Source organism: Chiloscyllium plagiosum, chromosome 18 (assembly GCF_004010195.1).
Source record: "Chiloscyllium plagiosum isolate BGI_BamShark_2017 chromosome 18, ASM401019v2, whole genome shotgun sequence".
Taxonomy (NCBI): domain Eukaryota; kingdom Metazoa; phylum Chordata; class Chondrichthyes; order Orectolobiformes; family Hemiscylliidae; genus Chiloscyllium; species Chiloscyllium plagiosum.
In genome coordinates, this window is record NC_057727.1 from 25,878,770 (window position 1) to 25,897,346 (window position 18,577).

Consider the following 18,577-nt stretch of genomic DNA (forward strand, 5'->3'; position numbering starts at 1 on the left):
TTCCACATATTCTAACTTGGCATTTGCAAGTAAATGACTTTTCTATTTAAAATTACATTTATGGATGAAACCAGTGGTGCAAACAATATTCGGTCTGATGCAAAAAAGCGTTTACTCCAAAGAACAGTGGCAAAGAAATGATACATTAGTGATAGGAATCCAACACCTTCATACCAAACAAATGTCTGTGTCCTAGCCTCTGATTTCTTTTTTATGACTATCTGTGCAACAACTAAAATGCGTAATGTACCTTGACATGCACAGACATTTAATCTTTGCATCGCCAAATTCAGCGAAGCCAAATAGATTCAAATTTCATGGAGAATTGGTTGCTGAAGCTTGAAATGAATAATGAAAGGTATCTTTATTGGATAGGATTGGTTAATTTCTGCTTTTGCTCTATCTCATTTTTGTCCTGTCATTGAATCTTGCTTGCTTCTGGCAGATGTTAATGAATGTTGGCGCTATCCTGGTCGACTGTGTGCACATACTTGTGAGAATACTCCTGGGTCCTATTACTGTACCTGCAGCTCTGGCTTCAAGCTAGCTCTTGATGGCAAGAATTGTGAAGGTATTTTTAATCATGTGCAGTCAATAATAAGAGCAGCAGAAGTGAAAACATAAAGCAGTACGCATGCCATAGACATTGCATTAGATATTAGTTCATTAAAGAATATATGCTTATGAAAAATGCATTACCTTGTTTAAAGTTGCTTCTGATCCTTACCAAAAATACATTTTCATACTTCTCATTGTATCATTTTGTAGTACAATCATCAAATAACAGTTCAATTTCCTTTACTCAAGGGAGGCCCACCACTTCCTGGTCTCAGTTTAGAAAATTCTTAAACATTATTCCAATTATTGGATTGTCAGGACTTTTGTAACCTCTGCAGGAAACCTTGACAACCATATTCCAGACAAAGTGAGTGATGTCCTTTCTCATCACTAGCCTCATTTTCTGCAGAAGCTTTGGAGATATTGGGGTTCTCTCCTGCGATCCTGCCCAAAACACTTCACATCAGCATTTTCATGGCCACTCACTCTAGTCATCAGAAGTAATCTTACAGCTCCTTCCTCATCATCATTGCCAAGGTGGTCTCCAAATACTGCCTGATTTCCATTTTCCTACATGTACCCGGCATGTATTAGTAGTGGAATGTCACTTTTAGCCCTTGCACAACCATCCTTAGTTTTCATCCTTAGGGTGCTGTCTGATTTGATTCTCTTTTACTTCAAGCCAGCATCCAGTATTTATCAATATTCTTTCTAACTATCTCATCACTGCTGTCAGGTCTTGCTTCCTTCAAATCCAGAAATGCCTCATACTTCTTAATTTTAGCTACTCCTCCAACCTCCAATAACCAATGGTAATCTAGACCAAAATATATGTTCATCTGACTTATCCATCAGCTCTGGCTGCATCACCTTTGAGTTGTGCCCTACAACTTTTTTCTGGTTAATATGAACTAGCATTCCCAAGTTTGTTTTGGGAAAAACAACTTGAAGTTCCTTTTCTTCAATGCATAAAGTTAAAGTTTATTTTTAGCCAGATCCCTAAGTAGCAACTAAGAGCAAGGTCACTTGATAATTTCCTTCTTCTGAATCGAGGATAATTGATTACAATTATTTTGTTCATTCTGCCACTATGGCACATTTGTTTACTACAACAAAATTAGAATGTCTTGAGTTTATCTCAGCAGTTGGTGCCAAAGTCATATTATGAAATCCTTAATAGTAATGTTCAAAACAATTACTCAGAAGTTGTGAGATGATTTTTATTTAAGAGAAATTTGATTCCTTAATCATCATAGATCATTGCTGAGTTGCCTTGTTTTAGTTAATGATGATATCATATCAATCCCTATAGAGAATGGTATGTAAAAAGTAACAAAAAAGTAAGACTGCATAGAATCAATGAATGTGATGAAGCAATTTTATCTCTGCCTTTTTCTCGGTAGATATAAATGAATGTGAGAACAATATATGTGGGCAGGAATGTGCCAATATTTATGGGTCCTACCAGTGTTACTGCAGACAAGGTTACCAACTCACTGAACTAGATGGTCATTCCTGTGAAGGTAAGGGGAGCCAGAGCAAGATAAGTCTTTCATATGACTTTTACATATTGCTGTTCTATGGTTAAGTAAGGCAGTGCTTTCTTGCTAAATGGTCAAAACAAGATTTAGTGAAGTGTAAGCTGCACCAAGACAAACAGTTGGATGGTGACATTATTTACATCTGAGCTTCTTCTCCAGAGTACCATATGAGTATCAGTGTCTCATAAATAATACATGAAAAGTTATTGGCCAAGAGAGAATTCCTTCCTGCATTGCTCATGAGAGTAGTGTGAAGGCATTAAATTACTTTGCATGATGGGATGGGAAACAAACTGTTAGAATGCAGTCCTTTCATCTCCATTTCTAGGTACCAATTTAGGTTAATTGACAGGTTAATTAATAAGTATTCAATATTAATCTTGCAGCTTCAACAGGCACACAGTTATCACATGACACAAACGGAAAGCAAAGTCCTTTGATCAATTTGTTTCTTTTTTTTAGAGATCTTGCCAATTTAATAAAAGACTGTAATATAAACACATGAAAATCTGTATGTATGTAAATAAATGTGGATCTAGACCTTTCACTGAAACTGCTGAAGCCTGTTAACATATGTTGTTTCATGGATAGTTCAGGTTTATGTTTACTAGCCCTCAAATGTTGTCACTCCAAATGACTTGCTAGTTTGCTCAGTGGTTGCTAGTTATCTGTTTCTGCTATTTGAAATACCTTCCGTTCTGTGGTTAGAGCAGGGTTTTACATCACTATTCCACATTATTTCCTACAACCTCTTCGGCCACAGTTTGTTGATTTGTAGTGAATAGTGTGCTCTGTGCATTGCCAAGATCCAGTCATTGCCTTCACTATATTTACCTTTGTAGGGTTTCTTTAAAATGTTGATGTGAAAAATGAGGTTTAACCATCCAGGACACCCAGCAAGAAACGTTTGTCACTCAATTGAAGTCCTGTACCTCCACACCTTGCTGTGTTCCATGTCAGCTTCATGCCAATGGTTCTGATGCAGTAAGCTGTCTTATCGTTTAGCAACCAATGGCAATGCTTACTTAGCCCGAGTTCATTCTTCACTCTAAACCTTCTCTTGTCGACCTCATGCGCCAGCATTAAAACCCCAGATCTCTAGGGTTGACAATTTGATTTTCTCTCATGACCAAATGGCCCAGAACGTACAATTCTTCCTTCATAGGCAAATGCTCAAATGTCATGGCATTCATTCTAATGTTCAATTAGGTTATACTGAGGAATTCTTGTCTGTCAATTATTCTGAGGAAATCTATATCCTTTCTACTTTTTGAAAAAATGTAAGTGCCACTTTCTTGGCAATAAGGTACACTTCCCAAAAGAAGTGGCATCCTTTTCTATAGTGGCCTTCTGGATTCTATCTGAACATCACATAACTGGTCAAGCAAAATAAACTGCTGGCTAGTAGAAAACTCTTCTTTTTAACAGATATACGATTGTTGGGGAATGTAGAAATTCCTTGAAATTGCATCCAATTCTCAGTTCTTGACCTGGAAGTGTTTGATGAACATATGAATTAGAAGCAGGAGCAAATTATAGGATTCCTCTAGCCTGCTGCACCATTTAATAAATCATACTAATCTGATTGTGACCTCAAAACCACATACCTATCTACTTCTGATAACCTTTGGTTCCTTTGTTTCATGTTGCCTTTGGTTATTAAAGAAAACAACAAACAATTATTCTATTCTTCTAATTTCACATCCATTATATTGTGGAGCACAAAATTCAATGTTCTCTCCCTGAAAACTAAACAGAGGTTTGTCTTTTTTTCCTTTATTTTAAGATAGTTGTATTTTATAATGTTATCTCGCTTCTGCCTTTTGAAATATGGAAATAAAATGGTCTCAGACTATGACTCTGTCACAAACTAAATTAATGGTGAAAGGTCGCTTTTTGATTTCAGACATGTTGTCAGCCATTGACAATATATTACCTAATGCTCTTGAATAACTAGTTTTCTAATATTAATACTGGTATATAATTGAACCGCATTGTACTACAATATTAAAGTATCTGGTTTTCAATGATAATATACTGTAATCATTATTCATAATGTGCATTTTCATTAAATGGAAGACATAAGCCAACAGAAAATTAAATCAGTAAGTATAGGTTTTTTGTTTTATGTTAGATATTGACAATACATTAAAATGAACTGCTTTGATCTGATTATTCTGGATCTAAGCCACTGAAGACTACCATTATTATTCCATGAATAAAACAAACAGCATATACATTCTTGTCTTTAGGTTATTAGGTAGGTAAGAAAGAGAAACTGGTCAAGAGTGCAAATCAAACAACCTATAATTTCTCATTAACTACTGAACTGGTATCTCAGAATCTCAAACAGGAGACAATTATGTTTATGTATTCGACTATTCAGTTCAACAAAAGACAATGGCTAAATCTTTTAGAAGTAATGACAGTGCATCTCAAGTTACCTGGGCATTTGACAGGACAGGTTGGGGGTGGGGGGGGAGGTGTGAGGGAGGAAGGGTCAGCACCCATTGTCAATGGGGTGGAAGGTGCCACCCACTGAGAGCTGCCAGTCAATCAGAGGTTGGCAGTTCTTCTCTACTCAGCGGTGCCAGTTGCTGCTGAAATGACACCCACTGGAGGCCTTGGACTGAAGGGGGACTCAGGTGCAGTTGAATGATAGCAAAAGAGTGATCAAAGGGTGAGGCTGGGGACAGAGAGAGGTGAGATTGGGCTAGTATTACCTTTTGTGGGCAGTCCCCCTTCCTGATGCTGGGTTCCTTTGAAGAAGGGATGCCCTAGAATCCCATAACTGAACAAACCAGCGTTTGCTTTTTGTGTTCCCTGTCAGGTTAGTTTCTTCTTGCTTCTGTCTTAATATCAATGGAGCTGGATGGAGCCTTTAACTGAATGTTAATTATCCACTTACAAGCCTTCATTGGCTGGAAAGCAGGAAGACTATGCAAGACTTAATCAGGGTAGAGCTGGAAGGTGTTGGAGTCCCCTTTGTTACATTCCACCTGATTAATTTGTCCCCATCACTAAATTCACAAGGAGGTGAAGGCAAAAGGTTTCCACCCATTATTTCCAATATAGCAAAATGTGAATCTATAATTCTAATATTTGTAGTTTCAGGAATAATAAAATGTATAAGATGATGGTATATCAAAATCAAGAAAGGTTGATTCACAAGTATCAACCATTGCTAAGTGAATATTGTTATGTCTATATTTAATGAGAATATGCAATCAAGTTATGGTGCCATCTAGTGGTAGCATGCTTTTGAATATTTTTTGTTGCATTTGCTAAAGAAAGTTTGAATTTCAGACATTAATGAGTGTGCGCAAAGTGGAAGCACCCTCTGTACATTCCGCTGTGTGAATATCCCTGGCAGTTATAACTGTGCCTGCCCTGAATTCGGTTATACAATGTCGCCAAATGGAAGAACGTGTAGAGGTAGGATTTTTCATCATTTACTTCTAATTTCTTAGACACACATGCACCCTTAAATGATCTCCATTTTGTGAACATTATGTATACTATGAAATGTATGTAATAATTAAGGAATTATTTTTATACATTGAGTTTCTGGTATTGTAGTTAAATGTCTACTTTCCAAGATCTTGTTTTACTAAGGTTGGTTTAATTTCTCCCTTGGTAAGACAGTATTCAGGAAATGGCATATGATAGTCCTTCTCCTGTTCGTTCTATTTGGAATGCTATTCCATGGACTGATAGTTACTACAATCTCTGATTTTGAAATAAAATGAGCTTAAACGTTTGACCAGAATACTTTCTTTTGGAACACACCCAACCCCCTCCAATCCTGCTTTCTTCCCCCACTGCTAGTGATTTATTCAATTTAGAGTTGGGGACCAACTGTAGTGTGTCAAGGTTTGCAGATGAAACTAAAATGAGTGGGAGAGCAAAGTGTGCAGAGGACACTGAAAGTCTTTTTTTGCAAGGTTTGTGAAGGTTTGTAGCTCAGGTTGAGGTTTAGGATGTAGGTTTGCTCGCTGAGCTGTAGGTTTGATATCCAGACGTTTCATTACCTGGCTAGGTAACATCTTCAGTGGCGACCTCCAAGTGAAGCAAAGCTGATGTCTCCTGCTTTCTTCAACCATCCAACCATCAAACCAAAAATCTGGGTCCGCTACATAGATGACACCTTTGTCATCACAAAACGAAACAAGATAGAAGAGACATTTAACATCATCAACAACACCCTCACAGGCATAAAGTTCACCAAGGAGGAAGAAACCAACAACAAACTCGCATTCCTGGACGTCACAGTCGGAAGAACGGACAACGGAGAACTACAAACCTGCGTTTTCTGTATACGCAGGTTTGACCAAATACTGAACTCCACCAGCAACCATCCCAACACACATAAACGAAGCTGTATCAGAACACTATTCCAACGAGCCACCTCACACTGCAGCACAGACGAACTTCGGAAAACAGAGGAGAGCCACCTATACAATGTATTCAAGAAAAACGGATACTCAAAAAATACAGTCCGCAGATTCCTCAAGAACAAACCACGACAAGCAGACCAAACACAGCCAGAAACCCTAACCACCTTACCATACATCAAAGAAGTTTCAGAAATGACAGCCAGACTACTAAGACCCCTCAGAATCCTAGTAGCACACAAACCCATCAACACTCTCAAACAAAAGCTAACAAACTTAAAAGACCCAATACAACCCATGGACAAAACCAACGTCATCTACAAAATTCCATGCAAGGACTGCCACAAACACTACGTAGGACAAACAGGAAGAAAGTTAGCCACCAGGATACACGAACACCAGCTAGCCACAAAAAGACATGACCCTCTCTCCTTCGTAGCCCTACACATGGAGGAAAAAAAAAACATTTCGACTAGGACAACACATCTATCCTGGAACAGGCTAAGCAAAGACATGCCAGAGAATTCCTAGAGGCCTGGCACTCCAAACACAACGCCATAAACAAACACATAGATCTAGATACCATCTATCAACCCCTCAGAAGACGAACAGGAAATGACATCACCACAAACCCCAGGAATCCCATCCAGGACAAACATATAAATAGAAAGCAGGAGACAACAGCTTCGCTTCACTCGGAGGTCGCTACTGATGATGTTACCTAGCCAGGTAATGAAACGTCTGGATATCAAACCTACAGCTCAGCGAGCAAACCTACACCCTAAACTGAAAGTCTACAGAGGGAGTTGGATGGGTTAAGTGAATGGGCAAGCGCTGGCAGATGGAATACAATGTTGGTAAATGTGATGTCATTCATTTTGGTAGGAATAACAGTAAAATGGATTTTATTGAAATGGTGAAAAATTGCAGCAGGCTGCTATGCAGAGGGACCTGGGTATCCCTGTGCATGAATCACATAAAGTTGTTTTGCATGTGTAGTAAATAATTAAGAAGGCAAATGGAATATTGTCCTTCATTGCTAGAGGAATGGAGTTTAAAAGTAGGGAGGTTATGCTGCAGCTGTATAGAGTGCTGGTGAGGCCACACCTGGAGTACTGAGTACAGCTTTGATCTTGTTACTTGAGAAAGAATGTACTGACACTGGAGGGGGTGCAGAGGAGGTTCACTAGGTTGATTCTGGAATTGAGAGGGTTGACTTATGAGGAGAAACTGAATAGACTGGGATTTGAAATTTAAAAGAATGATGGGGAGTCTTATAAAAATGTAAAATTATGAAAGGAATAGATAAGATAGAAGCAGGGGTTTTGTTTTCACTGGTGGGTGAAATTAGAATTCGGGGATGTAGCCTCAAAATAAGGGGAAGCAGATTTAAGACTGGGTTGAGGAAGAACTTCTTCACCCAAAGAGTTGGGAATCTGTGGCACTCCCTGCCCAATGAAGCAGCTGAGGCTACCTCGTTGAATGCTTTTAAGGCAAGGATAGTCAGATTTTTGGACAGTACAGGAATTAAGCATTACGATGAAGGGACAGGTCAGTGGAGCTGAGTCCAGGAAAGGTTCAGTCATGATTTTATTGAATGGCAGTACAGGCTTGATGGACGAGATGGCTAACTCTGCTCTTATTTCTTATTTAAAAATCACACAACACCAGGTTATAGTCCAACAGGTTTAATTGGAAGCACACTAGCTTTCGGAGCGACGCTCCTTCATCAGACGCTCCCGTGTGTATGTGAGAGTGTGTGTGTGTAGGAATATCTGTGTGTGTGTGTGTGTGTGTTTCTTTTAAACATTGTAACTGTACCCACATCCACCACTTCCACATGCAAAACACCCCCTGTATAAAGCATCTGTCTCTTATGGTTTTCTAAAATCTTTCTCCACTCCTCCTAGCTTTGATATTCCCCATCTTGAGGTAAAGACAGTTCCATTAACTCAATGTATACTTCTCATGATTTTATAAATTTCTATCTAGTCACCTCTCAAACCCCTAGGCTCCAGTGAAAAAAGTCCCAGCCTATCTAGTTAAAAATCACACAACACCAGGTTATCGTCCAACAGGTTTAATTGGAAGCACACTAGCTTCCGGAGCGTCGTTCCTTCATCAGGTGATTACCAGGTGACAATCACCTGATAAAGGAGCGTCGCTCCGAAAGCTAGTGTGCTTCCAATTAAACCTGTTGGACTATAACCTGGTGTTGTGTGACTTTTAACTTTGTACACCCCAGTCCAACACTGGCATCTCCGAATCATGCTTATTTCTTATGTTTTATTATGTTCCTATTCAGAATTTACCTCTCATACATTTTTGATCAGATCAGAACTTGATTCAAGAGTATGTACCTGTTGGACTATAACCTGGTGTTGTGTGATTTTTAACTTTGTACACCCCAGTCCAACACCGGCATCTCCGAATCATGCTTATTTCTTATGTTTTATTATGTTCCTATTCAGAATTTGCCTCTCATACATTTTTGATCAGATCAGAACTTGATTCAAGAGTATGTTTCATTTACAAAATGTCACCTTCCCAGTGAAACACTAAAGTGACACCCTTTATCCAGAGCTTTATTTTAAACTGGCATTGTTTTCAGCCAGAATTTGTTAAAGTATAAAAATGTCTTGGTATTTCTGGTCCATCACCACAAGCAAGGACTTCAGGTTTCAATCACTTACTTGGCTGTCCAAATTTGTTGAGTTTTACGCATCTTTTGGCCAGGCAATAACACTACATCATTCTTTATAGTATTATCTTCCAATTTAATGTCTCCTGTTGATTGATTGTGCATCCAAATTGACTGCGTCCCTACCTCTGCCACTGGGGTTCCATATTTGCTTACATAGGTTGTAACTTTTGAGATATTCAAATGAATATCAGAAATGTGTCATTTCTTTCTTAGCTAACATGTTAAGGCAAGTACCAAGATGACAATTGGTTAAATTCATTATTTAGTAGAAGTTTTGAAATGATATCCAGTCTTCATGCAGGGGTCCACTGAGGATAAAAGATAACCATTGCATTGTCAAATTTCATGGGTGAAGTAAATTAACGTTGCTAATAACATTGTGTTAGTTGCTGATCTTGAAGATTGTGTTTCCCTTTTTGAACATGTACGTTAACCTATAAATCATGAACAAGCTCACAGAGCTTCTAAAAAACTGACAATCAAAAAGTATTGTATGTGAAAAATAGTTTTCAATAAAAATCTCTGCTTCAACGTAACTGAATAAGATAAATGACCTTTTATTGGTTTGGATTTCAGGGGTTTTATTGGTCTTTTGGGATTATGTTCTGTAGTTCAGTCTGTCTGTGAAAACTAAAATCCGATGGTCTTGTGAAAAGATTTAACTATAACGGGAATATAGAGGACATGAACTGGGTCATGGCTGAAGTCACAGCCACCCTCAATTGCATTGTGCAGGCAAAAAGCTAGACAGTACACTATGTAATCTTCTCAAAGGTAGATTTAGATAATTTAGAAGGGCAAATTAGTTCTAATACTGCAAAGTTTATTTGTCGAGTGGGCGATAGTGTGAATTTTGACTAGGAAATATGGAAGTTTGCTCCATTTTGAAGCATTTTGCCATAGTTTGAAAACTGACATGTTTTATCCAGACCTGCTATTTGTGCTGTTACAATCTAGAATTTAAAACATTTCTTTATTAAGCTTACCTTGTCTCTTGCTTGTTGCAAACTTGGTAGTATCTTCCTCTTTGCTGTTTTCTTTTTACCAAGGTGGCAGAAGGAAAATAAAACTGAACCAGGAACATGAAACTCTCATGTCAATTGATGAAAAGCTTACAATTGTAATTTCACGATGTGTGGGAAAAGTTTTGTGTGGGATTCACAGAAGCTTGAAAGACATAGTAGACTTTCTGTATATGTTCGTTTGTGGAGTGGATCAGTTAGGAGCCATTATTACACAAGGCATGATCTATTCCACACTGTTTGGAGAAGTAATAGTAAAATTGGCTTTATTGTAGAATCTGGGCAAGTTAGGTAATGCCTTTTTAACAACTGTTTCAATAATACAGTAGCTGTTTACACTGCTTATTAGAAAACACAATTTAACCTACTGAAGATATCACATTCCACTGGGAGGAAATCTATTGGACAAAGTCTTTAGAAACAGTATGATATAATGGAGTGCAGCTTGTTGTTAATACTCACTGCTCACAATGAAGCAGTATAATGGGCTGCATTTAACACCTGGCCCACCAACTGATTTGAAGGCAAGGGACACATCAAATCCAGCAGGCAGCCTTCACCACCCTTGCCTCCACCACAATTGTATGGGTGGCAGGATTGGCATCAGCCAACTTCTCTGTTGATGCATTAACTGAGCCCCTTACCTGGGCAACTAATTCTCACCTAAGGACCTCATCCTGCTGCCAGTCCCAGGTGGTGGGCAAGGGTAGGTCATTCCTCAAGGCATAACCACCACGATCTCCCCACCCCCAGTTCCACTCCCACCCCACGCATCCTGACTGAGCCGCAAACATTTACAAGATTCTAATCCATCACATTTTACCTCCTCATCGTCCGAGTGCCATACTAGCAGCGGACCCCATTCCCACTGGTGTTATCTCTAATTGGTTAGTAGCTCTCTGAGACATGACTTCCTGTTCTTGTGGAGCAAAGATCCCTCCTCCCTGACCTTCTACCTAGGGAAAGATAATTTGGGGACCAATATGCCCTGTATAATTGAACCTAATGACATGATTAGTCAACGGACAGAGATACACAGGAGACTTGCTGATATTGGTAATATTAGCATTGTCATTCAAGTTGCTGTTGCGGCTTCCTTCTCTACAACCTGCCTTATAGCTGTTCGTCACTTAACGTAGTCTTCATATAAAACCTGAAAAGAAAATATTATGACTCAAGTTCCTTGCAATGTGCACAAAGAAATTGATCCAAACATGAGTTATTGTGACTCCTGTTGGCTGGAATTGAGTGATCATCAAATTCCTAAGATAACAAAAGTATCTTTATTCATACATAATTCCTGCATGCTGTTATTTTCATCAACCAGCTTGTCCCACCACATACAAAGAATTAATAAATGCATAATTCTTGCTTTATATATTTAAACATATTCTGGTACAATCAGAGAGAGGACTCTGTGTGAGAGACACGATCATATTCACCCTTGCTTTTTTATATGTGCTGTTTGGGCTGGAGTTGGGATGTTGTACTGAACGGATGTGCATATGTTTGAGTAAGGGTGTAAATGAGGCCTCTGATAGGCTTGTGGGCTCTTGTAAACTACCGCCAGGTAATAGCATCACTCCTAAGTGTATACATATATTGACTTATTCTCCTTTTGATTATAACTAAAATATTGATCTCCAAAATGACACATCCTTTTGGATCATGTACAGTAAATTGAATCTTGTAGTCATGCCAATGAATTTGTTTCAGAAGGTAGTTGTTATTCAAACACATGAGTGAATGCTGCTGTTTCTGTTTTACCGTACTTGCTCCATGTGCATAGTAGCCTCTTAGTTAGTATCTCTGTGTAATTCCTGTTTCATAATGTGCACCTTCTATACATGGGGGTGGATTCAGGAGACAACCAACAAAAGTGCAGGTTGATAAACTGTTGCATGAATGCAATTTGGGGCTTGAGTGAGTGGTTTGGAAAAGTGAGTTATCTATTCATAACATGGCAACTAGATATGACGGGACATACATTGTGAATATTCTGGAAGGAACTAATTTGATTTGGGATGATAAGTGGAATGAGTTTAATTCAATTTTGATGAACCATGAAACCATAGAGTCATACAGCATGGAAACAGATCCTTCAGTTTTTCTTGTCCATGTCGAACATATTCCAAAAATAAAATAGTCCCACTTACCTACATTTGGCCCATATCCTCCAAACCTTTCCTGTTCATGTCGTCATCCAAATGTCTTAAATATTGTAACTGTACCTGCATCCACCATTTTCTCTGGCAGTTCATTCCCCACATGAATCACTATCTGTGTTGCCCGTCATGTCCTTTTTAAAACTATCCCCTCTCATTAAAAGTATGACCCTTGGTTTTGAACTCCCCCACCCTAGTTCAAAGACCTTTGCTATTCATCTTATCTATGCCTCTCATGATTTTATAAACCTTAATAAGGTCACCCTTCAAACTTCTACATTCAAGTGAAAAAAGTCCCAGCCTATCCAGTCTGATTTCTTTTTATAAAACTCAAACCCTCCATTCCTAGCAACAACCAAGGTGACCTTGTCAACCCCGAATCTTAATTAGGATGGTTCATTGTAAAATAATTATTAAATAACAAAATATGTTATTTAATTGTCACAAGATTAATAATGAGGATATGAAAACAGCTGTAGTTAACTAAACTTAGTGTTAGGAATGCTAATTAAAAATAAAGTTAAAAATCACACAACGTTAGTTTATAGACCAACAGGAATGTGGAAGTACAAGCTTTCGGAGTGCTGCTCCTTTGTCAGGTAGCTAGTGGCACAGGATCATAGGACACAGGACTTATAGTAAAAGATCAAAGTGTTCTACAACTGATGTGATGTATTCAACAAACCTAGATTACTGTTAAGTCCTTATTCACTTAGAATGGGTTGTAGGTTTTGAATCATTAATATGTAAATCCCAGAACTTCTTTCAAATCATATTCTCAAGATAACTTAAGGTTTTATTAAAAATGGTGACATCTCAGCTCAGACAATGCATTAAAAGTGTGAGGTTAGAGTCTATCTATATCCCAATCTTGAGTCAGACTGGTTCAGAGTAGGAATTTATAAAATGTGACATGGACTGACTTTCTCCCAATTGTGTGCTTTCTGAACAAAATAGAATGTATCTGCAAATACAAATCTGCAATTAAAACTAACATAGTCGTTCCATTGCAGTAATAATGCCAAGGGTTTCCTCAGTTTGCTAGAAGACAGGAAATATTACACTCAATGGTCTTTTGAGGGCATCAATCAAGGCAGGTTAGGGTTGAGGATACAGATATGGCCAATGAGTCTAACGGATATTTCGCATTGCTTTCACTTCTGAAAATAATGGGTCATTCCTGATTGTGCGGGACAAATGTGCAACTGAATTGTTTTCTGTGTCTAGAATTGTAGAAATCTCTTCAGTTAACATTTAGGATTTAAAGCTGTTTGTGCTGCTGAATCTGCTTCTAGTTACTGTTAAATGAAATGGAATTAGTAGTATGAGCAACTGGCCCATATAATCAATAACTCATGAAGCCAGAGTTGATATCAATTGATCAGAAAGAGACTCATGAGCTTCTATCATTCCAGAAGGAGAAAATAATCAGTGTTTGACATTGCTTTGGGAAAAATATTAAAAAGCATTATATGGAATTCAATTTATGATCCTTTGGAGCACTTGCATATTACTAAGGGATTAAGAGATACAAGGAATGGGCAGGAAAGTGGAGTTGAAGTCAAAGATCAGCCATGATTATTATGAATGGCCAAACACATGAGGTGCTACATCATCTCCTGCTACAGTTTATTATATTAAAATGGACAGTGTGGGAAACGTAGAGTTAAGGAAGATATTTAGCCAGCATTTTATTGAATTACAGAGCAGGTCCCAAGTGTCTAAGTGACTTACTCCAGCGTGAACTTTATTTGTTCTTATGTAAGTTCAACAATATAGTGTTACTCTGCTCATTCTTGTCATCTGATTACAATAGTTTCAGTTTTCACTGTATACATGTGAAATAAACAATTAAACCTGACAGTTGTGTGTAATTTCCCACAGACATTGATGAATGTGCAATAGGAACACACAACTGCACATCAACTGAGACCTGTTTCAACATCCAAGGTGGATTCAGATGCCCTGTTGTGGATTGCCCACCAAACTATAGGAAAGTGTCTGATATGTAAGTGTTTGACTATTTCCAATCGAAGCAAAATGGAGATTTTTCTTCGGGATAAGATGTAATTCTCGTTACTTTTGCAATTGGTGTAGAAAGATAAGAACCATGGCAAAATACATTACGGAAAGAGGGTAGTTAGCCTCATGAGGCTATATTTTCCAGTGACTGGCAAGAACACAGAGTGCAAATGGAGCTAGTTAGTGCGCCTTTCTCTGGCTGATAAATCCTGCTGTTTTTGCAGTGTTGTCAATTAGAATATATAGAGAGAGAGGCTGGATACATTGGTCAGAGCGATTGCACAAATACATCAGCTGAGTGGCAATTTTAACTTTTAGAATCATCTTACAATGAGAACCTGAAGCATAGCTCTTATTCATAGTGCTGCTCCCAATACTCTGCTTAATATCTGGGTGGAATCGGTTCGCCTGTTTCCACTTAGGGCGACGTCGTAAATTTGAGAATGGAGATTCCACATGAATGGAATCTACTGCATCAAACCAACTTCCAGATAGCACCAGATGCCATAATGGCTCAGCTAACTATCATTCAAGACAGCTGTCTGAGAAAGGAATTATCCCTCAGAAATGCAAGTTAGGTCTGTATTCGTTCAAGGACCCAGCATGTTTAATTTATTTACAAATTAGCAGAGCTGGCATGAGACACATCAAAAATGGCCCAGCTTCAGCTTTTATTTTTGCAGTCGCAGGAGAAACAAAAACAGTAAATTTTGACTTATAAATGATCCCTGGTTTGCTCTCACCATGTTTGAAATACCTCCACAATTGGCCCTTCTTCCAGCCATCAACCACAATGTTCCCAGGCTCAATTTACTATTAGGCTCAGCAGAGGAGTCTGTATATCTCTGCTGCCTCTGACTGGTGAACTGTAGTAAGAAACCCATTTCATGTCTGCTGCTTTCTGATGGGATTAGATTGTCACCTGTAGCCAATTTTGCCTGAAGTTTCCAGCCATCATTTAACCATATACAGGCCCTGTATCCAATAGATACAACATCATGGGTGAAAGTTCTATGCTATATTTTTCTATGTTCTATGTGCCCATTTTGAGTATGCTTTGAATTTCTGGTGAACTTTTATTTCAGTGAAAATCTCACTTTATGATTATTCATCATGTGTTAGCCAGCTACACATATTTGATATAAAAGAGAGTACATTTATACAATTTCAAGAATTCCAAATATTTTGCAATGTTTCTACATTGAAAATCACTATGTAGATAAATACATGATATTACATTTTGATAAGACAAACCAGAGCAGTAATTACAGAGTTAATGGTAGGACCCTGGGAGTGTTGTCAAACAGAGAGATTTAGGGACAGGTACATAGTTTCTTGAAAGTAGTGCCACAGATAAATACGGTGGTGAAGAAGACATTTGGCATGCTTGCCTTATAGGATAAATAGACAAAGTCTCTTCCCTGGGCTGGGGGAGTCCAGAATTAGAGGGCATGGGTTTAGGGTGAGAAGGGAAAGATATGAAAGGGACCTAAGGGGCAACTTTTTCATGCAGAGGGTAGTACGTTTATGGAATGAGCTTCCAGAGGAAGTGGTGGTAGCTAGTACAATTGTAACATTTAAAAGGCATCTGGATGGGTGTATGAATAGGAAGGGTTTGGAGAGATATGGGCTGGGTGCTGGCAGATGGAACTAGATTCGGTTGGGATAGCTGGACAGCATGGACGAGTTGGACTGAAGTGTCTGTTTCCGTGCTGGACATCTCTATGACTCTAAGTAAGAAGAATTGAATAAAGGAATTAGGACATCATGTTAAGGCTGTACGAGACATTGGTAAGCCAAATTGCAGTACTGCGTATGATACTGATCGACCTGTTATAAGCACAATGTTATTAAACTGGAAAGGGTGCAAGAAAAGATTTACAAGGATATTACCAAGAAGGTCTGGATTATAAGGAGAGGCTGAACAGGCTGGGTTTTTTTTCCCTAGGAGCGTAGGAGGCTGAGGGGTGGCCTTACAGATGTGCATAGATGGAGGGCATAGATAAGGTGAATAGTCAAGGTCTTTTCCCCAGGGTGGGAAAGTCCAAAACTGGAGGGCATACGTTTAAGGTGAGAGGGGAAATATTTAAAAGAGACCTGAGGGCCAATGTTTTCACACAGAGAGTGGTGCTTCTATGGAATCAGCTGCCAGAGGAGATGCTGGAAGTGAGTACAATTACAACATTTAGAAGACATGTACAGGAAAATTTTAGAGAGCTATGGGCAAAACACAGGCAAATTGGACCAGCTCAGTTGGACCAGCACAGCCGAGTTGGGCTGAAGGGCCTGTTTCCATGCTTAATGCCTCAGTCTACTTAATAGAGCAAATATATGTATTTGGTAAGTGGTCTCTTTTAGTGCATGTTGCGAAAGCCCTAACTCTTTATAAAATCACTGGTTTGACCTCAGTTAGAAAATTGTGTCAAATTTTGAGCACTGTGTTTTAGAAAGGACATCAAGCACTGGGTTGAGTAGAATGGTACCAGGGATGGGGAGTTTCACTAATCTGGGGAGATTACAGAAGCTGGATTGTTTTGAGTTGAGCAGAGAAGGTGTAAGCAGAGAAGATTAATGGGAATGTTGGTCGGGGTGATCAAAATTGTGAGGGATTTTGATGGGACAGACAATGAGAAACTGTAATCACTAGCAGGGCAATCACTAACCAGAGCTGTAATTTGAGCACAGATTTAAAATAATTGGCAAAATAAAATCCAGTGGGGAAACAAGATTTTTAAATAAAATGTCAGTGATATATGATCCCAATGTAGTTCGTAAAGGTTGGTGGAAGCAGATTCAGAACTTTTGTACTGAACTTCTGTACTTTTCAGAAGTCTCTACAGCAGGGCTGTAGGAAAGGAGCATTGATGTTGTTTCAGACAGTTAGCACAGGCTCCATCAGCCCCAAACGAATCTATAACATTTTGAAATACTTTCAGATCTCTACTTACCCATATGGTCTTATTCATCATTTCTTATGTATCCATAAGACCATAAGACATAGGAGCAGAAATTAAGCCATTCAGCCCATTGAGTCTGCTCTGCCATTCAATCATGGCTGATAAGTTTCTCAATCCCATTCTCCCACTTGCTCCCCATAACCCTTGATCCCCTTTAGATTAGATTACTTAGTGTGGAAACAGGCCCTTTGGCCCAACAAGTCCACACCGACCCACCAAAGCGTAACCCACCCAGACCCATTCCCCTACATTTACCCCTTCACCTAACACTATGGGTAATTTGTCATGGCCAATTTACCTAACCTGCACGTTTTTGGATTGTGGGAGGAAACCGGAGCACCCGGAGGAAACCCACGCAGACACAGGAGAATGTGCAAGCTCCACACACAGAGTCACCTGAGGTGGAAATTGAACCCGGGTCTCTGGCGCTGTGAGGCCGCAGTGCTAACCACTGTGCCACCATACCGTACAATCACAAATCTGTCATTCTCCTCCACATCCTTCTGTGGCAATGAATTCCATAGATTCACGACTCTCTGGCTGAAGACGTTTCTCCTTATCTCCATGCTAAAAGATCTTCCATTTACTATAAGGCTGTGCCCTTGGGTCCGAGTCTCTCTTACCACTGGAAACATCTTCCCAACATCCATTCTGTCCAGGTCATTCACTATTCTGAAAGTTTCAATTAGATCCACCTCTCATCCTTCTAAACTCCATTGAATATAAACCCAGAGTCCTCAAACATTCCTCATATGTTAAGCTTTTCATTCCTCGCACCATTCTTGTGAACATCTTCTGAACACACTCCAGTGTCAGGACATGGGGCCCAAAACTGCATACAATACTTGAAATGTGATTTGACCAAAGCCCTATTGAGCCTCAGAAGTACATCCCTGCTTTTATATTGAAGTCCTCTCAAAGTAAATGCCATCTGCTTTCCTAACTACTGACTCAACCTGTGAGTTTACCTTGAGAGAATCATGGACTAGAACTCCCAAGTCTCTTTGCACTTCAGACTTCTGAATTTTCTCCCCATTCAGAAAACAGTCCATCCTTCTATTCTTCCTACCAAAGTGCATGACCTCACATTTTCCCACATTGTACTCCATCTGCCACTTCTTTGTCCACTCTCCTAACCTATTCAAATCCTTCTGTAGCCTCTCCACCTCCTCAATGCTACCTGTCCCTCTACCTACCTTTGTATCATCTGTAAA

General features: G+C 39.1%; 1 protein-coding gene across 5 annotated transcripts in view; it reads left to right on the plus strand.

Moving 5' to 3' along the window:
• fbln2 (fibulin 2) overlaps positions 1-18,577 on the plus strand; it is a 209,770-nt gene that overhangs the window by 188,756 nt on the left and 2,437 nt on the right. For 4 of the 5 annotated variants that reach the window (XM_043707995.1, XM_043707998.1, XM_043707997.1 and 1 more), the window contains 4 exons: positions 446-571; positions 1,962-2,081; positions 5,406-5,534; positions 14,269-14,392. In XM_043707995.1, the coding sequence (XP_043563930.1) occupies positions 446-571; positions 1,962-2,081; positions 5,406-5,534; positions 14,269-14,392 (499 nt within the window). The remainder of the gene's footprint in view (positions 1-445; positions 572-1,961; positions 2,082-5,405; positions 5,535-14,268; positions 14,393-18,577) is intronic. The other variant, XM_043707999.1, reaches the window with a different exon arrangement.